The sequence below is a fragment of the Felis catus genome, chromosome C1 (assembly GCF_018350175.1).
Source record: "Felis catus isolate Fca126 chromosome C1, F.catus_Fca126_mat1.0, whole genome shotgun sequence".
NCBI classification, from domain to species: Eukaryota; Metazoa; Chordata; class Mammalia; order Carnivora; family Felidae; genus Felis; species Felis catus.
In genome coordinates, this window is record NC_058375.1 from 72,628,809 (window position 1) to 72,652,198 (window position 23,390).

Here is a 23,390-nt window from a genome sequence, read left to right on the forward strand (position 1 = left end):
TTAATATATAACATGAATTACCAGTGAAATCAGTTAACTATCCCCATCCTCAATCTTCATTGAAAATTTATATTCCTGAAACAACTGTCTGCTTAGTCGGTGACTCTGAGTATTCTTGCACAATGGTTTCTGCCTCTAAGAAGGTGCATATCTCAATCTGAGAAGTAATCTATGTTAGAAACACTGCTCCTCTGAAAATCACGACACTTAAAGTGTATATAATCATATATTTTGTGAAAGTTATCATTATAATATGCCAAATAGGCTATCCTTACACAAAGGAAGTACCATATTTATGTGGCATGATATCAAGGGCTTCTCCTTACCCAAAGAAATAACCCCTGCTATATACTGCCTCAAATTTCTGATTCCATTAAAGGAAATATCACTGGAAAGGATATTATTTGAAACCTGTATTATATATACATGTGTGTGTGTGTTTAATATTTCATATATTTTCCTTCAATTCTAATTTAGAGTTTTTATAACAAATAGCTGAGATTTTTAAAAAGTCAAAAGTCTTTGAGAATTTGCTATTCATAATTTTCTTGTTATCAAACCATCTTTCCATTCCTGAAATAAAAGCTACTTGATGGTTATATGTTACTCTTTTGATACCTTGCTGGATTCTTGAAGAACGACGTATGTAGAATCATTACATCAATATTTACAAGTTAAGACTGGTCTGTTTTTTCTCATATTGTACTACCTTTATCAACTATAGTATTGATTCATTATTTTCTATGACCTAGTTTTAGTAGAATTTATTAGGCTAAGTTTTAAAAACAGAAAGTACAAATTAGACACCATTCTCTAATCACAATGCTAACAAGTTAGATTTTAATAACAAAATCAGAAAAAAAAACAAAACCTTTAACTGGAAAATTTAAAGATTTTCTCCTAAATCACTGGGGTCATTGGAAAAATACAAATAAAAATTACACAGTTTTTAGAAAAATAACAAAAATTAAAATACTACATACCAAAATCTATGGGATGTAGCTTAAGAATTATATTTTAGATAGATTTGTATTTTTGTTCTGTTATCTTTAAAATTATAAAAATATACAATGTCCCTAGTCCTCTTTATTTAGACATATCTATTATTTCTTTCCTATGGATAGCGTTTCCTTTTCCTTTTTTCTCCCTTCCTCCCTTTCTCTTACTATCAGAATTAGCTTCCTAGTATTGACTTTTTTATTATTAAGTATCTTTATAGTACTTTTTATTTGATTTATCAGCTTTGGATAATATTAATTCCCAGCTTCTACATATGAGCCAATCAGCAAACTTAATACACTTCCTGTCTTTTTTCCCTCTTCCCTTCCCATTTATCAGTGATTGGACCATTCCTACATTTGTATGGCATTTATATTCAGTTCTGTTCCCAAATTTTCTTCTTATACAACCAGTCTTTGTAATCGTTATCTCAGTTATTTCCTTTTTGATGAAGTTTATCCTCTATTAGTCTCCTCAAGAAGCGTTCATGGAAAATTTCCTGGATATTTGACTTTTTAGAATTGTTTGTTGGTAGTCTCGTATCTTAAATTTCACTGGATATAAAATTATTTGCTGATACTTTCTTTGAATATCTTAGAGATATGATTCCACTGTCTATTGGTGTGGAATGTTAGGAAAGAAAAGTCTGAAGTCGGCTAATTTTATCTCTCTAAATGACTCATTTTTTTTTTTTTTTTACCAACATGCCCCAAAGAACTGTTCTTTATCTTTGAAGTAAAGTGCAGATTTTATTAGGATATGGCTTCATATTGACCATTCTGGATAAATGTTTCCAGGCATATAGATGCCCATTTGTTGTTTAGATTCAAGTTTAGTTGTTGTTGCTTGCTTCAGTTTTCACGAATTACATCCTTGAATATTCTATTTTATAGTTTTGGTTTTCTTCTTCAAAAATTCCTATTATAATAATGTTTAATCTCCACTGCTGTCTTCTGTGTCTGTCATTCTTTGTAATCTCTTAAAATATGTTCTTTATCTTCAGTTCTGTTTGATTTTCTCACTTCTGTCTTTACCATGTTTCCTATAATGTCTAATCTCTCTTTGTGCTCCTTCCAATTTCATCTTGATTTATAAAATTGTTTTCCTACAACATCTTTTTCTGAGTTCTACAAGCTCACAATTCATATCCTTTTAATGTCTTGCCATCTCTTCCTTCTCCTGAGTTCTTATATTTCTGTTTTACGATCTTCCTTCATAGAGGTGATTTTTTTTATGTGTACATTCTCATTTTGCTCCTTTCTCCTACATCTTCCTTATTGCACCCTTCTATTTAGTCTGTTATAGTTACTTTTAGTTACTTATTATTTCATAGCCCAACAATTTATAGAAGGATGCTGGGGAGAAGACAGAGGGTCATGCCTTCCAAATCTCAAAACCCAAAGGGCTCTTTCAGCATTACCAGAGTTTCCTTCTCAAATGGCTTTTTGATATACCTAGCCTTTTCTCTGAACCTTCTAGCAGAACTTCTATAGCCAGCCTAGCTGGCAACACTTTACTCTCCCTCCTCTCTATCCATTCTCATTGGTATATGCTTCAGAATGAATCCTTCACCTTAGGAAGTAGATTTGTGCATGTTTTGGGATCTGTCCCCACTGGCCATTTAGCTACTATGTGTGCTTCTTGACCCTGGGCAGCTTCTGTCCACCCCAGTTCCTGTAGCACTTGTTTCGTACAAGGGCTAAAGGTGAAATATTTCAGGGTATGCTCCTCATCTTTAGGAAGTGTGGTTATGCTGGCACTTATATGCTTTTGTCAGCATATTTTGAGTTTGCAAATATTATCAGTCCCCTAGTTTTGCTGAAAATGGAGTTTTCAGAGTTATTATTTCATCAATTTTTTTATGATATCTAGAAATGGAAGTAAGAAGATAATATCTCATGGTTTCAAGTTTATACACTTTAAGTATATACCTATTTCACAGATGAAGAATCTGAGGCCCAGAAAGATTAAATAACCTGGTCAACATCACACAGCTGATAAATAGTAGAAATGGATATGAGTCCAGTCAGTGTAGCTTCAAAGTCTCTAATCTTTGCCTCATCACACTGCCTTACAGGCAATGTGTTCTCCACATCACCTCACATTTCCTTTGGCAAGCCTCAGGAATTAATCATTATTCCCACAGAATCTCACAGTGGGGAATATTCTGTAAGTGGCCACCAGAGTTGGTATCTGAGTGCATTTCTAAATGTTAATCCAGTTTTTCACTTTCAAATCTTAGTGTGAATATGTTTAACAAATGCTTTGAGCAGATATTGATGGGAGAACAGAGGACTCTTAAGGATAAAAGGCACAGATGAGAGGGGGTGGGGAGAATAGGAGAAAGACTTCTGTCAGAGAACAGACTCTTCATTGTTAATTTAGGTCTGGCCCTTGATATCACCAAATTGCAATTCGGAGGTTAAATTTAGATAACTGGTAGCAGTGAATATAGCAAAACAAACAAATAAACAAAAAACTTACTTGTCTATAATAAATTACTTGTTTCATGAGTGGCCCTAACCGCATAATCAATCCAGTTTGTGTCATACAGGAAATCAGTTACTTTTTAAAGAATATTGATATCTTCATTAAGTGCTTTGCATTTTTTTCATTAAGAATTTTTTTTAATTTTAATTTATTTTTTTTATTTGAGTATAGTTGGCACACAACGTTCCATTAGTCTCCAGTGTTCAACATAACGATTCAACAAGTCTGCATGTTATGCTGTGCTCACCATATGTGTAGGTACCATCTGTCACCATACAATGCTGCTACAATACCATTATATTCCTTATGCTGTGCCTTTCATCCCCATGACTTCTTTTCCATAACGGGAAGCCTGTACCTGCCACTCCCCTTCGTCCGTTTTGCCCATCCCCCCACTCCCCTTCCCTCTGGCAACTATCAATTTGTTCTCTATATTTATCAGTCTGATTCTGAGTTTAATTTGTTTATTCATTTGTTTTTTGTTTTTAGATTCCACGTGAGTGAAATCATATGGTATTTCTCTTTCTCAGTCTGACTTATTTCACTTGTGCTTTACATTTTTTTAAGGAATAAAAATAACAGCAGCATTTATTAATTCTACATACCAAGCACTGGTCTCACAACTTTATTAAGCCACATAATTCTCACAATAACCCTACGAGGTAGGTACTATTGTTAACTCTGACAGTTATAAAAACTAGGTCACAGAGAATTTAAATAAATTTCCCAAGGTCACCCAAGTAGGATGTAGAGGCAGAATTTGAAAGCAGACAGTCCTCTGGACCCAAATTCTCAGCATGGCAACTTTAAGGAATGCATATGTCCTCTAACAGCAGAACTGATTCTCAAACAGAGAATAAATCATGGTGTCACCAAGACAACACTTTACTCTTTTTACTGTAAACACCAAGCCTAATGACTTCATCCAAAACATGATTTCAATAACCACACATGCTGACTCACAAACTTCTCTTCTGGACTGGCATATCCAATTGCCTACTGAATTTATGCAATAGAGATTAGATGTCCTGCAAGCACTTCTAACTCAACATATTTTCCCCCAAATCTGTTCCTCTTACTTTAGTGCCTCTCTCACTGAAGAGCCCCACTATCAAACCACTAGCCAGAGTAATATTTTTATAGTGTGAATTATATCATGCCACTCTCCTGAACCAAATCCTCCAATGGCTTCCCGTTGCAGTAAAAACACAATCCAAACCCTTTCCATGGTGTTATGAAACCTATGCCATCCGCTCCCTTCTTACCTTTCTTGATCTCATCTCTTTTCATTTCATCCCACCTGACTTAGTACCAGCCACACTGGTCTTTTCTTATTCCTTAAAACCACTAACCTCATTTTGAATTCGTGGTATTTGCACTTATTATTCTTTCTGTTTAGAATGCTCCAAACCTTTAGTTCATTCAGATCGAGGCTCAGATGTGACCTCTTCTAAGAGGTCTTCCCTGACGATAATATCTAAAAGATAAAATAGTCATCCATCTGGCCCCAGTGATTCTCCAACATCTTACTTACTATGCTTTATTTTTTCTTCATAGCACTAAAAATTTAGGGAGACATAATTAATAAATATATGATATATATATAAAATCATATATATCACATTACATATGCATATACATTATATATCACACTATATATGTAGACATGGTCCATGAGGGTAGTACTTCATCTTTTTACTGTTATATTCCAACATATAGAATAATGACTAAAACAAAGTGGGTCCAAAGTATTGTTTGAATGAATGAATGAATCAATCAACCATCTAATGCAGAAACCTGGCAATCACCATTGATACTTCCTTTCCACCCATTCTCCATAGCTATTTAGTCATCAAGTCCAATACAAGCCTTAGTTAAGCTCTCTTTACTCTTAGATTATCATATTAGGCTCCTAATAGATTTCTCTGCCTCTTGTAAGACACCCTTATCCAATCTGTCATCCACACTGCTGCCAGAAAAACTTTTCTAAAATACAGAACAAAATGAACATTTAGTTCGTGACACTGCTTCCTATAACACCTCGGTGGTTCTCACAGCTTTTAGTACAACACTCAAATTTCTTATTTCAACCCTCAGACTCTTAGTGATCTAATCCCTGCCTGCATTTCTAGTCTCGCATCTCATGCCTTCCTAACAAGCTTTCTTTTTTTTTTATTTCTGTTACATGTCAAAGGTGATCAAACCTAAAAGATCAAAACAGTAAAGTTTAGAATGTAGGGAAAAAGGATCACTCTCAGCAAGATAGTATACTAGAAATAAAAGGGAATCATTAAACAAGGAATGAAGTATCCATGGTCTTTCAGCCTTGTGGATATCCTGTTTAAAAAAACCTTTTTACCATTCTCCATCTCTTCAATCTTTCATTAAAGGATTATGGCTTCATTTTTTTTAATGTTTGTTTAGTTTTGAGACAGCAGGAGAGGGGCAGAAAGAGAGGGAAACACAGAATCTGAAACAGGCTCTAGGCTCTAAGCTGGAAGCTCAGAGCCCAATGTGGGGCTCGAACTCATGAACTGCGAGATCATGACCTGAGCCAAAGTCTGATGCTTACCCGACTGAGCCATCCAGGCACACCCCTTCTTTTGTTAATGTTTTAGGACTTCATTTTAAAATAAGTTTCTCACTGGTATTCATATGAAATGGTGAGTCTGTGACACAGTTGATGAGGCTGAGTAGATTGGCACATTTAAGAATATCCTTATAACTGTGAGTGGTATGGTGGTTTTATTGCAAACTGTCAAGTTATACAAGTGAATCATTGGGACCCCCATCTTGATTTCACTTTTTCAAGTCCTCCCACCCTTTCCACTATGGCACCCAAAGCCTATAGGCTACTTGTGTAGTAAAAAATTTAACCTTGCCCAAAGAACAGGCATGTTTGTTCTTCGCTCCTAGGGTGTACTCTCTTAAGCTCTTGAATATCTTGTCTGATAAAAATATTTTTGTTTATCTGAGGGTTGTGGACCACATAAGATAGTCCCATAATGTGATTTATAGTAAGAGCTTTGGTCATGTGGCTCAAGAGGGCCTGGAGACTGAGGTCAGCTACATGGGCAGTCCACCACGTCTACATGACGGTGCCCCAATAAAGACTCTGGACATAAGGGCTCAGGTGAGTTTCACTGGTTGGCAATATCCTGGGCATATTGTCACATGTCATTGCTGGGAAAGTTGACACTGACTCCACTGATAGAAGACAAACTGGAAGCTCCATATGTAGGACTTTCCTAGACCCTAACTCAAGTGTCACTTCCCTGGGTTGATTTTAATCTATATCCCTGGTGCAATAAACCATAACAGTGAGTATAACAGATTTCACTCGGTTCTATGAGTCTTCTAGAGCATTATTGAGACTGAAAGTCATCTTGAGGACCCTTAAACTTGCTGTTGGTGCAATGCCCCCTCACATATTTTTCCTTCGATGATATCTGCTCACTCCATGGCATTCTTCAATCTCAATTTTTTTTTTACCTTTCTTAAGTTTCTTGCCATATCAAGATGAATGTGTGTGTTTTTTAAATCCCATTCTTTCAGATCCTTGCTAAGTATATCCCTGCATGCTAAATTTACTCTTTAAATTACCTCCTTTTTAAGCTTTCAGTATAATTTTGGTTTGTTGTTGTTTTGTTATATATTAATGACAAAAACATCCTACTCAATTCTCTAATAAAATAAATAGAAAGAAAACACTAACACAAGAGTATTCCCAGAAAATGAAAGATGTTTCTACATTGAAAGGGCCTACTGAATGCCTAGCACATTAAGTTGAAAAAAGGCCTGTACCAAGGCACATTATTGTAAAATTTCAAAACATCAAAGATAAACAGATGATCTGAAATATTTAAGAAAGAAAATAAAACGGTCACCTATAAAGAATTAGTATAAAAGATTTCTTGAACTGCAAGGCAGAAGGCAATGTCTTTAAAACAGAGAAAACTATTTACAGCCTAAAATTCTGTACCCACCCAGATTACCCTCATGCTCATGTGTGAAATAAACACATTTTTGGAAATGTAATGTACACATTTTCAGGAGGCCCCTGGATGATACACTCCATTCAACTAAGGAAATGGATGATGAAAATGAAACACAAGTTCTAGGACACTGGATTTAACACAGATGCGAGGCATTAACTCTACAGGAAGTTTAGAGAATTACCAATCCACAGAAGAACAGGAGAATTTTAGCTCCTAGAAGGTATCATCCCCCACCCAAATCAAATGGTTGGAATATTTGGTATTTTTTTGGAAAATCTTTTTCAAAGAAGGTTTAAAATTCTTTTGGAGTATCTGAGAAGAATTAGTGATAGTGACAACTCCTGATTAAATGTGACATTATTGTGTCATGCCAATTTAACAAAAAATCTATTTTAGGAAAAAAGTACTTCTAAGTTTCTGATAACACACTACTGTTTTCATTTCATTTTTTTTTTAACTCAGAAGTATCCAATTTTTGGATGTTAAAGAGGTTTTAACAAGATTTTTCTTTTTATTAAGAACTCACAATAAAATGTTATGGTTATAGAGAGACTGAAAATTGTGAAGTACACCCTGAAATAAAGGAGCATTATTTTATATTCTATAAATGAAATCTTAAGGTTGAAAGATATTATTTCCTTCATTGGTTCCAAATTTAAAAAAAAAAAAATCTATTCAAAAATATTCAGTTTTCCTTATATCTTTCTTTGCCTCAGTTTTTAGTATCTTGATAATGCTACCTTTTGTAAAGTATTAAACTCATGACTCCAGCAGATGGCAATTATGAAGCGAGAAGATGTGTAGTGAAAAAAGAGTATTTTGTTGTTGTCAGAGATAGCCTAGATTCAAGTACTACTGCATGAGCCTGAGCAAGCCCCTTCTTTGAGCCTTAGTTTCTTTATCTATAATCTCTATCCTGCAGGTTCATTATGAAGATTAGAATAATGTATATAAGTGCTGGCAAAATATATACGTAACTAATAATGGCAATTTTCTTTCTGTCTGATCTTCTCTGTGGTCCAGGAGGCTTACTTGTAAAGAATTTGTAGACTTCGCAATCAAAACACTTGAGTTCAAATCTTAGTTCTTCCATTTATTATCCTGTAACCCTTGGAGTCGTTACTTATTCTTCTTAACCTTATTTCCAGTAATTCTATCACAGGCATAATTACAAAAAACCCTGTGATGAGATAGTGGTGAATATATATTCTACAAGCATGGGATTGGTACATGATAAGTTCTCTGAAGGTTTAAGTAATATCAATGAACCAGAAGATATAGTTTCTCTCCTCTTCATGGTTAATTAAAGCAAAATAAAGTAACAGAAATGACTTGGTAAGAATAGCATTTCATGAAGTTATGTGACATGTGACCTATTTTAACCATTTCCCCATAAAACAGAATTAGAAAAGGCCTTCCAAGATACATTTTAATTCATCTACATGCTACTTGGCCGAGAAGACTTACCTACTTATCACTTTAGTCAATCAGATACAGCAGCGCCCCTTCCTTTGTGCAACCTCTTGCTACCTATACATATTTCCCTTTCTTGTCTCTTTCTTACTGATATTTAGTTGATTGAACAAATTGCCAAGTGGCTTGTTGAACTGGTCACTGAATTGAAACGTTGGTTTTGTAAGAATGAATAATTTGGCAGCCCTGCTAATGTAAGACAGAGGAGTAAAAAAATAATGATAATAATAATGGGGACATGGTGATGTCTGTAGTATGTCTGTAGATCCAGCATAGTTTCATAGTTTTTCTCTTTGACTTTGGCGTTTTAGTTTTTAACCTTTGACAAGACACTTGTTTTTACACTTTGAGGCCAGAGACACTATCTTACTTAAATTTCAATCACTGGCAATTAAGATATTATGTGTCAAATACAAGATACTTTTTAAAATGTTGCTTAATAAATAAATTAGAGTATACACAGATTCCTGAAAGTCTATCACCATACTACCAGAACAACTAGCTAGCAAGCAAAAAGAAAACATTGAATTATTTTCTAAACCTCTCCATTTAAATCAAATAAAATCCCAAACCCACTGGTATGCAAATTTTATTTTGTTTCTTAATGATGTAAATCTAGATGGAACATTTAGTATATGCTTGTGTTGTTTCAAGAAGTGCAAAGGTAATTCAGTCACAGCTTACCACCCCCAAGAACTCCCACTTAAAATGAAGTCACAAGCAAAGCCTTTTCACTGTACACAACTTCCCTTTTATAGAGAGTTTGCTTAAAAATGTAAGCAATTTCACAGACGGAAGATCTGAGTAATGTCTTAAAGGTCATATTTCCCCCCAAAATTGGTTTCTTCACCCTTACATTCTCATTGTACTGGGTAGAATTTTTTATTGTTGCATGTTGAAGTTAAGGTTATGACGATTTTACAGTCATATACTTTGCTGTTTGGAAGCAGAATTTTTATATAAGCAAATATGTAGCAAGGTAGCTGTCTTACCTTGTTCTTGTGCATGAACAGCACTGTCTGCCACACATAGCACAATAAAATGAAGAAGCAGTTTCCTAAAAACAAAGGGGGTGGATTTTAGAGGATATTTACAACCTATAAATCATATAAAATTCAAAATGAACTCTAGTGCATGATTAAGAAGTAAGCTATTATTTTAATTAACACAGTATTTTAATAGTCATATTGGTTAAGAGCAAGGGCTCCAAATTTAATTCCACCTTTGCCACTTACTGTATGACTCAGGAGTACTTTCTATTGCCCTGGTATTTCTTCATCTGTTAGATCTATCTCATAAGGTTTTTGTAAATTAAAAATTTTCATGTAAAGCACACAAAACAGTACCTGGCACACAGGAAGCACTCCATAAATGTGAACAAGTATAAATGATATTATTAATTATTATTATCACATATTATGTCAAATTATCATACATGCAATTTTATACAAAGTAATATGTTTACACAAAGCCACATAACTTATAGTTACTTAACCACAGTGTTTACAAATTGATGGAAACAGTAATTTATTTTTGAGAATGAGAGAAAGAGCAGAGGATGAGCAGAGGTGGGGCAGAGGGAGGGAAAGAGAGAGGGGGGAGAGAGGGAGAGAGAAAGAGAAAGAGAAAGAGAAAGAGAAAGAGAGAGAGAGAGAGAGAGAGAGAGAGAGAGAGAGAGAGGATATCTCAAGTAGGCTCCACACCCAGTGCAGAGCTGGAAGCAGGGATAGATCTCATGACCATGAGATCAAGACCTGAGCTGAAATCAAGAGCTGCATGCTCAATCCACTGAGCCACCCATGTGCCCCAACAGTGATATGTTTAAATAAATGTTTATATGTAAAATCCTTTTGATTATCATATTGAAGCCATTTGAATGTCACTTGCACTAAATTCATGATACTCCATTTAATTCTGAAAACAGCAATGGCCTGTAGATGTCAACATCAAACACTTTGATTTGCAGTAATTTTGAGCATTGTACTCAATCACTACAGATCAAAATGTTCATTCATATCGATAGCTAAGAAAAAATATTTTGTGATTTTTTTTTAGTATAACCAAACTTTTGATAGATTTTGTTAAGGAGTCTTCATAATTGGCTATATCCACCACCCAAGTGAAATTCACAGAGATAAATTCAAAAAGGAATGATAAGCTTGCTGAAAACAGTATTTTATTACCTGATTCTGTTTTCTATTCTAAACCAGAGACTCCTCAAATGACATTTGTGCAAAATGTAGTTCTGTAAGGAGTGATTACAAAGCCATCTGAAAATCATTTTTTCTTAAAAGTTCCTGGTATACTAAGAGCAGTTGGCACATTTCCTATTTATTACCAATAATAAATGTTTTTATCTTTATCAACTCATATAAGGAGCATGCTAACATAACAAAGATAATCTTTTACAAAGTGGGCCAACAATATACAATTATACTATTCTCTTTGGTATAATGGAACTATCATTTGTATTAAAATGGTCTTAACCATATCTTAGTAAGTGAAAAATGTGCAGTCTACGGTCATGCTCAGTACAGAGCACAGCTTTGATAAAACAGTTTTGATAGAATACTTAAAACTGTCGCCAACTCTATAAACTAATTAACTGAATAATTACAGAAATCTCAACTCATATGGGCAAATGGCTGAACCATAACATTTTAATGAAGCATATTACAGACTCTTATGTATGGTGTCATCCATGTAAAACAATGGTTAGTTTGCTAAAAGAACCCCCTGAGGAACTTGTGAAAAATGTAAATTCTGGGCTTGTCTCAGAGATTATGAATCATAAATTTGGAGTGAATCCTCAGTTTGGATACATTTTTAAGTAGGAGATTCTAATATAGATTGTGCATATACCAAACTCTGAGAAAAAAAGAATTTAGAACATTTTCTATTTATAGTTACATTGTACTTAAAACACAAATATTTTGTTAAAATCACATATATCTAATTTTATGACACAACATTAGGTTATCCAACCCTTGTGTTTTGTTTTATCCTTTTCTCCTGCTCTAGATCAGTGGTTTCAAACTTTGCTATGCATCAGAATCACCTGAAGGGCTTGTTAAAGATTGCTGGGCTCCACCCAGAGAGCTTCTGACTCACTAGGTCTGGGGTGGGGGGTGAGAATTTGCATTTATAAAGAGTTCCTAGGCAATGCTGGTGCTGTATGTCTGGGGTTTACACTCTGAGGACCACTGTTCTGGAACAGATGATGCTCAAGAGATGATGAAAAGCCTATTTGGGATCTGTTTTTTATCTTCACCACACAGTGGAATCAGCTGGGGAGTTTTAAAAACTAATACTCGGGTCCTGCCCTCCCTACCCCCTGTCCCACAGATTCTGATTTTAATTTGTGTGTGGTACAGAGATCTTTAAACACTCCCCACTTGGTTCTACTGTGCAAACAAGTTGAGGACCTCTGTGTGAGATAAAAATGCTATCTCTAGGTTCTCCAGGATAGATCCCAGTGTGATCTAGACTTTGAGTAGAAAGAAGCTCTTTCCCTTTCAAATTTATATTTCAACAAAATAACTGACAGGATATATATCAGTGAGACTAAAAAGTAAGGATTATAATCACCGAAGGAGAGTACATCAGAATTATGCTGTCTTAGCAGAAAATGGAATGTGAAAGGAAACACTCAGGGGCATCAGCTGTACTTCCCAAGGTAATCTGGCTCACTTAGAGTTTAGAAACAACCCAACGGGCACTTTTTCGTTCAGAGCAAGCTAACTAATGAAGAGTACAGCAACCAGCACTATTCATTTAGCAATTCAGCCAACTCATAGACTTCCCCAATGACCTCAGGGGAGAAAAATGAAAAATAAAGTTCTTTCTAGACATGCTAACAAGTCCATTCCTGGTGTAAGGCAGGAAAACCTGAACACATCAAACATCCCTTAGCCAGGTGATCTTAGGGGATTATGACAAATCAGTTGAGCCATACATTATGTAAGTGTACCTATGTATTAAAACTGATGACTAATAGAGAGGTAGAGATTGATGACTGAAATAGAGATTTTCTTTCTCTTTTTCTAATTATGCCCCAAACTAACAGCCAACTAAGGAAGAACATATGGATATCCATATCCATAGCAATATGGGTTCCATTATGCCTAACCACCACCCCCCACCCTCCCCTGAAGCTCCAGCCATATCGCACTATACTGTATTCCCTGGAGAGACCTTGTAAGTGTCTGAAATGCCCTCTCAGTCTTCACCTGTCAGAATCCTAAGTATCATCAGAGCCTAATTTGAATAACATCTGCTCCGTGAAGTTTCCATCATCCCTAAAGAGGGCTGGATTCTGTACTCTTAATGCTATAATTGTAAATTTATTATATCCCATATATATTGTACCTTTTAGGATTAATTAGTAAGTAAATATCTGAACAAGCAACAAGTTTTCACCTTTTATCTATTTCTTACATGAAATTGACAATTAGTAAACATTTTTAAAAAGGAAAGGAGAAACAGTAACATCTCCCAATGAATGAGGAATTCAATTCTTCCCTATGGACCTAATTCTTTTAACACTTGAGAAAAGGAAAGTAAAATACGGGTACTTTTAGTTGGTTGTCCAAAGAGAGAAAGAAGAGAAAAAAGAACTCAAAAATGTCTGTTATGATAGGTTAAGTAGAAAGGCTTCCTCCTCTCCTTTTTTTCATTTTAACTGTTTTTCTCATCTTTGAAGTGGGAACACAGAGAAGACATCAAGCTTAATTGACACACTCAGTTAAAGAGCCAAACTCCATCACTGTATGAAATGGATGTCTAATAAATCCAAGCTTTCTGGAAAATGGTTGGGTTGGGCTTATTTCTTTGGTTTTTCCCTCCTCCCCCATGATATCACACTTGCTATACATTCACTTAATTAAGAAAAAATACACATTTCCACATTAGCCGATAATAGAGTTCTCAGGGGCATCAGCTGTACTTTGTGCTTGTCCCATTGTACTATGCATGCATTTAGTGCTAAGTCTTGCTGGAGTCCTTGAATAAGTTAAAAATTAAACCCATATTAAGCTGGAGAGAAAACAACATGGTTAATAAGAAAATAAAACTACACTGGAGTCAAAATACTAAACCTGCTTCTATTTGTAACTTACGCTGTGACCTTGGGTGGGTCATTTCAATTTCCCGAGTCTTGGCAACTTCTCTATTATGTGATGGTATAATACAAATTTCATATTTTACATTCCAAATATAAAACCTCAAAATCTCTGTGTGTGGTGGGCTCCTGTTAGTATACTAGCATTAGATGACAAAGATCAAATTATTTAGCAAGATATTCCATAAATCACCATATATAATAGACATGATATTTAACAAGTCTGGAAACGTCTTCCTACAGTTCCATGCAATACTCTCTTAATTATGTAACCTAAAATACTCTACCAAGTTTGCTCATTTGTTCACATATTTACTTCAACAAAAACTCTAGTTGGTATATTAAATATGAATACTTTTCAAATATTTGAAGCATGTCTGTTTTTGTTCACTTTTCTGTATGTCTGGACTGTAAGTCACTAATATAAACTAACCAGAACATATACTCAGGCATTACACAAAAACAGACGGGATCTAAAAGAAGTCAACAATATGGTAACAGTCAATGAAAGTTCAGAAAATATAACCCATGATCTTAATATCTGAGGATTTCTAACAAAATATGAATTACTCTGTGTGTCTGGTCTGCTAGCCACATTTTCAGTGTGACAGAAGCCACAATCAAAACATAACCAGACATGTGAGAGGTGAAGGCCTGGAGGGGATCAGACAGGAAATAGATATCCAAAGACCATACTCAGAATATTTAAGGAACTAATATCCATCCCAGGCATCTTCCCTAAATAATTCTTAGAGCTATTCAACTTTCTCCTTTTCTGAAGGGTTTTAGTTACTTTAGGGGAATCCCAGGCATCTTTTTGTTTAGGCTGCCCATGAGACTCTCAGGTATTATGTCTTCAGGCTACTAAAGCTCATTCCTACATAGATTCAAGTTAGAATAGTAGGAAGGACTTGTGAAATCTCGGGAATAGGGAATTTGTTTGTGAGTTGGTGATTTTAATTTAAACCAGTTGGAAAAGGCAAAATAATCTGAAAACCACTCACATGTGATATACATAGATAATTTCAACAATTTCCATTACACTACATTTACAAGTCAAAAACTTTGTTATGACAACTTGTTGCAAAGATCCAGAAATAGTAAAATTTCTGTCCTTTATTCCTTAAATACCTGAAAAACATTTCTCATCCCAACAGTGGGGATAAAGCTGGGTGATTCAGGGAGTAGTCACTAACTTACATACAATGACTTTCTCAATCAGTTCAACTCAGTAGGTACTTGTATAACTAATACAGTGTGAAGCATTAGAACTTTTGGTTAATTTCCAAGTGTAGAGGGAATTTATGAAGTACGGGGAAGATAAATGCCTAAGGACTTCAAGGGATCAAAATGTCTAGAGTCCAATCAGTAGCAGGGAAGAAAAATACCTCAACTAGTCTGTCCTTGTAATACCACAGAGATTTTTAAAATGATTGCTACCTAGCCTTAGCGAAGTTCCTGACACACACCACTGTTAAATACAGATTGTTAAATGAATGAGTCAATCTTCAGTTAGTAAGACTATCAGGTGGTCTTGAGTTTCAATAAACATACAACTTCTCTAGTGTCTTCTACATGCACACTGATTCCAAGACCAAGGAGTGAGGTCATCCTAACCTCCATATGTTTAGCTAAGAAAGTAACCTGGTTTAAAGGCCTGTCACAATCTGGTCTCTGGTCTCCAGATTCAGCTCTGGTCATTCCTTCTCAAGTATGTGTGCTTCAACCAACTTCATTTCTTCCAGGCCCTCAGATGAACTGTGCTGTCTCACCATTCAGCCTTTTAATGTTCTGTCTGGAAAGTTCCATGCCTTTTCCAGTTAGGTCTCTGTGTGGATTTCATTTCCTTTGGTGAGCCTTTCTTTCCAGGATTACCCTTCCATATACACCCCACCTTCCCAGGACCGCTAGGTGTCCTCCTGTCTATACCTTTATCTCTTTTTGTTATACTTGGTTGTTCATTTTCTTTTTCCAATACCAGATTGGGCACATAGGGAGGACAGCAATTGTGTTTCTGTCTTGCTCCACCACTGTATCCCTTCTGCTTAGAACAATGCTGGGCACATAGCTGGCGCTCAGGAAACATTTGTTGAATATATGAGTGCATGATTGAGTGAATGAATGACAGAATAATGTTAACCCTTTACGAGAATGAAAAGGAAATGATCTTCACTTCTCATTCAGAGTTACAAGTTCTAAAATAAGTCACAGTTGCAAAGCATGGCAAGGAAAGTAGCACAGCTATTTTAACTCCCAGGATAAAATTTATTTTCCTCCTGTCACTTCACAGATTACCAAGCAGAATGTCTAAGCAACGCTCAAAATTACTTTCCATAATTTACAATACCTGTCCTTGAGACATCAGTTTTATTTTAAACATCTACTTGATAGCAAAGATAACTAAGCAACTTTAAAGAATAGAATTTCATGCCAACTAGGAAATAGATGTTTATATTCAAAACTCCTCCCCGCCCCCCAACTTGCTTATGGAAACCCTGTGATTACAACGATAGTATCTAACCCTGACTTTTGGTTTTAATCTCCCTTTATTACTTCCACAAATTCACATTAAGCAACTCGCCTAAAAGCAGGACCATGCGGGGCAGCTGGGTGGCTCAGTTGGTTAAGTGTCCAACTTGGGCTCAGGTCATGATCTCACAATTTGTGGGTTTGAGCCCCACATGGGGCTCTGTGCTGATAGCTCAGAGCCTGGAGCCTGCTTCAGATTCTGTGTCTCCCTCTCTCTACCCATCCCCCACTCATGCACTTGTGCCTGAGATCACTCTCTCTCTCTCTCAAAAATACATAAACATTAAAAAAAAAAAAAGCAGCCCCATGAAACAAAGGATCCAGTTTTAAAACCGTAAATGTTTTTGGATGACTAATCAGAATTGTGATTTTTAAAAAACTGCTCCTGCTCTTACAAAAACTTCACCACAAGAGGATGGTGGAAAATTAAAACCTCAAGGATTTCATTAGAAACTCTAAGGTTTAATTCAGTGGCTTGACATTATCATCAGCTAATCAGCTGCTTCTGCCAAGTCCCCTCCCCTACAGGGTTGGTAGCAGTTTTTGTTTTTTCAAATTGAAGAACGCATAATTCTTTAAGGAAGTTGGATTTTTTTTTTTTTTTTTTTTTTTTTTTAGAAACAGTTTTCTCAGATCAATCAGTAACTACCTTTTCCCTACTTGGCTTGTGTATAGTTGGAGGTATAAAGGGCTGCAATCTGATGTAACTTTGAATTACTTCTTTTTTTTAAATTTTTTAAAATGTTTTTATTTATTTTTGAAGGAGAGATAGAGACAGAGCATGAGTGGGGGAGGAACAGAGAGAGAGGGAGACACAGAATTCAAGCAGGCTCCGGGCTCTAATCTGTCAGCACAGAGCCCGATGCGGGGCTCAAACTCACGGAACTGTGAGATCATGACCTGAGCCGGAGTCGGATGCTCAACCGACTGAGCCACCCAGGCGCCCCTCTTTGAATTACTTCTTAATTGTCTGCAGCCCCCCCTCACTGACAACTGTAGTGGACTAAGCTGGATGTCAAGGAAGCTGCAAGGTACCCCCTGGCAGACAGGCCTTCTAGACCAGTGTGTTCTCCCACAATCCTCTATCAACCAACCCCAGCGTCTCTCTGACAGGGTTCTTTTCCCATTCCACGTAGTCTAATTTTTCCTCAGTTCCTTGGTGTAATCCATTCTGTTTCGTTTCTCTGCCTCCCTCCCCCCAATCATCTGGACCCAATTTACAAACCCCAAACTGCCCAAAAATTTATGCAGGGCCTTTTCTGGGAGCGTCTGGAAGGGAAGCGTAAACCAGACAAGACAGAGGCCAGGAGCAGAAGATCTGCTTTAATCCTCGAGATGGAGCAAAGCTACCAACCCCGCGGATGGCTGGGCAGCGACGCAGGTCTTACTCAGTGTCCAAGGGAAAGCCCTCGGGTTGGGAGCTGGCCGGGAGCGCAAGAAGGGCACAGGGATGAACGCGGAGGCGTCGGCCGGACGGGAGGTGGAGGGCCTCACCCAGCTTCTCCGGTTGGAGCCTCCCCTCGGGGACCTGAAGCTCATTCCACCATTCCACCCGCCCGTATCAGCGGGAAGATGCGAGTGGTCCCGCAGGATCCGAGGCGCCTGGATCCCCGCTTTCCAAGCGGGTCCATGCTGAGGGGCTCTTCAGAAATGTGGCGGGAAACCTGCCTGGGAAGCTGGTGCGACCCACGTGAGCCGCCCTGGGGAAGGTGACCAGCATTGCCTGACCTCTTCTGGGACCGGGACCTCCCTGGTCGCGGGCACCTGGACCCACGCCCAGCGTTGCAAGCCTTCCCACTGATTCGTCCGGCTGCGGGAGCGTGGGAAGGTGCGTCCTCGGTAGCACGGAAGCCCAGCCGCCCAGCTGCCCAGCCGCCCAGGCTCCAAGGGGTCAGAGGAGAGAGAGGGCGAGCCCCAGCCACGCACGGCTGCGCGCGGCTGGGAAGCACATGTGCACACAAACACTGCCACAAGGCGGTCTTTCTCCGCGCCCCGCCTCCCTCCGCGTGCCCTCAGCGGGCACGGTCAGTTCTGCCCCCTGCCCACCTCCCACCTACTCTCCCAAGGGGCAGCTTGGGGGAGAGAACGACCACAGCCACTTTGGTCCCGCCCGCCCCGGGGCCAGAAACAAACTTGCATAACCCACTGACCTCTTCCCGGGGAAGCAGGGTAGCCAGCCCAGGCACGCACCCCCCTCCACTCTCTGATCCCAGTGAGGGAGTGGGAGCAGGTACCAGCGCCCAAAGAGGAGGTGGGGTGCCAGTCGGGGCCTGCGCTAACCCTCCGCGGGAGGAGCAGCCCCGCCCCCGCGTCCAGCCCCTTCCCCAGTGACAGGCCGGTGGAGCAGGACGCAGCCTCGGCCCCAGATGGGCAGCACGTGTGTTGGCCTCCTAACAACAAGAGGAGCTTGCCTCTGAGTGCAGTCGCGCCCTGATGCCCGAGGTTTTGCCGGTACCCTCTCCCCAGCTCCGGCCCCCCTGCCCCACGTCTCTTCCCCGCGGTCCAGGCTGCGGCCACAGAGCCCAGAGGACCGCCAGCACCCCATCAATCCCCAGGCTGAACGCCGGAACAAGCACCGCGAGAAAGCAGAACCTCAGCCAGGGCCCTGAGAAAGAAGGAAGGAGGGCGCGAGGGCAGCGGGAGCTGGAGCCCCGGCGGGCTTCCGAGCTCAGCTCGGGAGTCGCGGGAGTCGCGGGAGCCGCGGGAGCCGCGGGAGCCGCTGCCGCCGGAACAGGGACGCGCGCCAGCGAGCTTTTCCTTACCAGCCGCAGGACCTCTTTAGCATAAACTGAGAGATCCGCTGGCAGGAGGCTTCCTTTCAAACACGGTGTTTTACAAATTGAGGAGACAAGGGGAGGATGCCACGGCTGCTCGCCGGCTCCCAACTTTAAAAAGTGCCAAGGAGCGGGAGCACAGATCTCCGACCCGCCCAGTGGGTCCAGGGATTGGGGAGAGGGGTGAGTCTAGCCCTTGCATCCTGGCGATTGGGCTACTTACGTTTTTGCCGTGTGGGAGACCTTTCCACGCCTTGTCCTGTGGGCTCCTAAATGCATTTGTATGCATTTGTCCCTGCAGCGAAGCACTAACGGAAAACAGAAGGCAACTCCGAACTGCTAAGGGTGCAGGTACTGGCCATGAAAAAGGAAAAAAAATAAAAACAAAAAACTCACATGTAAACGATGCTCCAAAAACCTCAACGACAGCAACAACAACAACAAGGGAGGAGGGAAATAGGAAGGGGAGGGGGGGAGAAATAGCACGCAAAGGGTAGATCTACGCGAGCTAGGCTTTCTAGTTTCCTAGCTCGGTAACGGACAAGCCCGGGGGGGAGCACTCCTCCGGGAGGGCGGGCGAGAGGCGAAACCTCACTGGCAGGCGGCGGGGCGCCGGCAGCAGCTGGAGCTCGGCCGCGAGTGCAGCCCTCGAGTTCACTTGCGGTTCAAAGGCGACTCTGTGACTCCAGTGGAGCCCTCAGCTTTGGGCCTGGGAGGAGAGAAGGGTTGGGGGAGGGAAGGAGATGAAGGGGGTGAAGGGTGGAGGAAGTCCTTGGAAACAACCCGCGCCGGAACATTTGTCAGACAAGCTCACACACCCACTTCGGAGATCTAGTTGGTGCGAGGGGGCCGGTGGCAACTGCAGGCGCTCAGCTTTGACTGCCGCCGGCTGCTTCCCCTGGAAGAAGAGGAGCGCAGCAAATCCGGCCGGTGTTAAATTTCACCGCTCACTGACTTGCAATGACATCACCAAACACAGTGCACACCTCCCCCTCCGCCCCGCAACCTACCCCCGACCCGAGCCCGGCTCCCGCGCCCGGTCCGCAAGCCCCTGGGCCCGCAGCCGCCCCGGCCACGCCCCGACGCTCCAGCTTCCCACGCCACCCTCCCTCGTCGTCCCCGAAACTTGTAGGTGACTAGTACCCTTCCTTCGTCCTTTTTTCCGCCAGTCCCCAGTTTGATGTTTTCCGCTTGCCTGTCTCCCATCCCCAATTTTTCATCTCTGTCCTCTTCACACACACTGTCTGGAATTATACTCAGCGGGACCCTTCATTCTCCTCCGACTTTCTTGTGTTTTTGCAGTGATGCTTGTGGCCTAAGACATATTAAAAACGGACTGTGACGGTCTCCTTTCTACCTTTCCTCCCCTTCACTCTTCACTTTCAGTCTGCCCCCTGTACTACAATTTCTGCTTTCTGCCCTCCTCCAGCTTATGAGCATGGATTAATGATTTGTGTTTATGCATCTAGAACAGGCTAAGAGACTACAGTCTTTCCAATTTGAATACCTTCTCCAATTTTTGTAACACATTTTTTTTTTAACATAAGCTTCGATCCCCTCACAGCCCTTTCACAGCCTGAGAAGTCTACCTTCCAAATTTTGGGGGGGGGGGGGGAATTAACTTTCTGATTTTATCATTTTATCAATAAGACTGGAAATTACAGGAGGCCAGGGATCTATTATCTTACTCATCACTGTATTTTCAGCACCTAAAATACTACTTAGCATGTCTGTTTAATGAATGACTGCTGTATACCATTGAATATCATTTCTCCAACAAGTTTTCCTGGTCTATTCTGGGTGCGGTCCACAGCTAATGATCCCTCCACATGCTGAAAACCATCCCACACTACACACATATTATAAAAGTTAAAGAGAGCATATTGATGAATGGAAATGATTGATGCAACCCTTGCAATTTTAGGAATTTTTTTCCAGGAAAAATTTGGGGAGTGTTTGTTTGTTTTTGTCCAGGAATACAGAATTTAATTCATCTTTCTTTCCCTCAATTTTTCAACTTTTTATTTTGAAATAATTTTAGCTTTACATAAAAGTTACAAAAATAGTACAGAGAGTTCCTGTATACCCTTCACCTAACTTCCTCTAATACTGATAACGTACAAGCAGCAGTACAATGATCAAAACCAGGAAAGTACCATTGATACAATGCCTTTAACTAATCTAGAGCTCTTATTCGAATTCTGTCTGTTTTCTAAGATCTCCTTTGTCTGGCCTAGTATCTAATTTAGGAGCCTATACTGAATGTAGTTAATTAATTAACAAAGAGATTAATTAAAACTGTTATATCTCCTTAGTCTCCTCCCATTTGTGGAAGTTCCTGTCTTGTTTTTCATGACTTGGACATTTTGAGGAGCACTGGTCAGTCATTTGGTGGAAGATCTCTCAATTTGGATTTGTGTGATATATTCTCATGATTAGATTCAGGTTATGTATTTTTGGCATAAATGCTATCTGAGTGATGTTGTCTCTTTCTCAGGGCATCATATTGGGTATATATAATGTTGATATATCCTATTTCTAGTAATGCTAACTTTGATCACTTCGTTAAGGTGCGACCTGCCAGGTCTAACCACTGTAAAATCCCTCCCACCCCTTGATTTCTGTAACAAATAGCCACCGCTTTCTGGAATCCTTCTAGAAATCCAGGGCTGAGGGATGATAGTCATTCTTAAATAGCCTTAAACTACATTTTTTCTATTTTTGGATTAGTAGTCAACTAAAGAATGGTAATTTGGTTTGGTGGAAAGAATAGATAAGAATGAAGCAGTAATTCACCTAACCTCTCCATTTTCCCATCAATCATTAAGGATTAAAAACATTTTTTTCTGTTCATAATGTTGAGTGTGGATATTTGAATGCCGTGTGAGTATTATTAAAATGTATCTCAGGTTCTTCGACTACAAGAAGAGAACAGTTGCTAGAGGTCTTATCAAGATGCCAAAGGGTACATACACATAGCTTCAAATAGAGTACATTTGTTTGTGGGAGCAGAGGCATTTGCCTAGTAAAAAATAAACAATGTAAAGCTTAAATGCTATAGATTTTTTAGGATGGTAGAGATTCGTATAGATCAAATTTATCAAGACAGATTAACCAAAGACCCTGGGACTTAGCTGGGCCTTGAAAAGTGAAGATGAGGGGCGCCTGGGTGGCGCAGTCGGTTAAGCATCCGACTTCAGCCAGGTCACGATCTCGCGGTCCGTGAGTTCGAGCCCCGCGTCGGGCTCTGGGCTGATGGCTCAGAGCCTGGAGCCTGTTTCCGATTCTGTGTCTCCCTCTCTCTCTGCCCCTCCCCCGTTCATGCTCTGTCTCTCTCTGTCCCAAAAATAAACGTTGAAAAAAAAATTTTTTTTTAAATAAAAAAAAAAAAAGAAAAGTGAAGACGATTTTTACAGGTTGAACAGAGAAAGATAATATGTTTAGAAATGGAGAACAGGGGACTCACAAAAATGGGCAAGAGGAGGCTATCTTAATTATATTCAGAGGAAAAGAAACAGATTCATCAGTTTGGATTAGAAGTTTGTGCATCACGGGGAGCCTGGGTGGCTCAGTGGGTTATGAGGTCATGATCTTGCAGTTCGTGGGTTCGAGCCCCGTGTCGGGCTCCGTGCTGACAGCTTGGAGTCTGGAGCCTGCTTCAGATTCTGTGTCTCCCTCTCTCTCTGTCACTCTCCTGCTCATGCTCTGTCTCTGTCTCTCTCTCTCTCAAAAATAAATAAACATTTAAAAAATTAAAAAAAAAAAGAAGTTTGTGCATCAGAAGGGAGATTGAGAGCAAAATATGGAAGTCTCTGAATGCCAGAATAAGGGTTCATTCAGTCATTCAATATAACTACCATGTGCCAGGAACTCTTCTAGGCACTGAGTTACACTGGTGAAAAAAATATGTGAAAATTTTTCCCTTCATGGAGTTTATATTCTACCATTTAATATTTGGTCTATGAGCAATAGGAAACTAATAAAATAACTTCAAACTGATGAAAGATT

At 39.4% G+C, this 23,390-nt stretch overlaps 1 protein-coding gene across 7 annotated transcripts in view; it reads right to left on the reverse strand.

Annotated features, from left to right (window-relative positions):
- COL24A1 (collagen type XXIV alpha 1 chain) overlaps window positions 1-20,393 on the reverse strand; it is a 412,001-nt gene extending 391,608 nt beyond the window's left edge. Inside the window, exons 1-4 of one of the 7 annotated variants that reach the window (XM_045036123.1) lie at window positions 20,201-20,387; window positions 19,978-20,091; window positions 19,606-19,736; window positions 9,953-10,017 (exon numbers count right to left, since the gene is read on the reverse strand). In XM_045036123.1, coding sequence (XP_044892058.1) covers window positions 9,953-10,017; window positions 19,606-19,661 — 121 coding nt within the window. In that variant the 5' untranslated portion in view covers window positions 19,662-19,736; window positions 19,978-20,091; window positions 20,201-20,387. Of the gene's footprint in view, window positions 1-9,952; window positions 10,018-19,605; window positions 19,737-19,972; window positions 20,092-20,200 lie in introns of those variants that run through there. The other 6 variants (XM_045036124.1, XM_019837359.3, XM_045036125.1 and 3 more) reach the window with 6 other exon arrangements.
- Window positions 20,394-23,390: the final 2,997 nt, after the last annotated feature.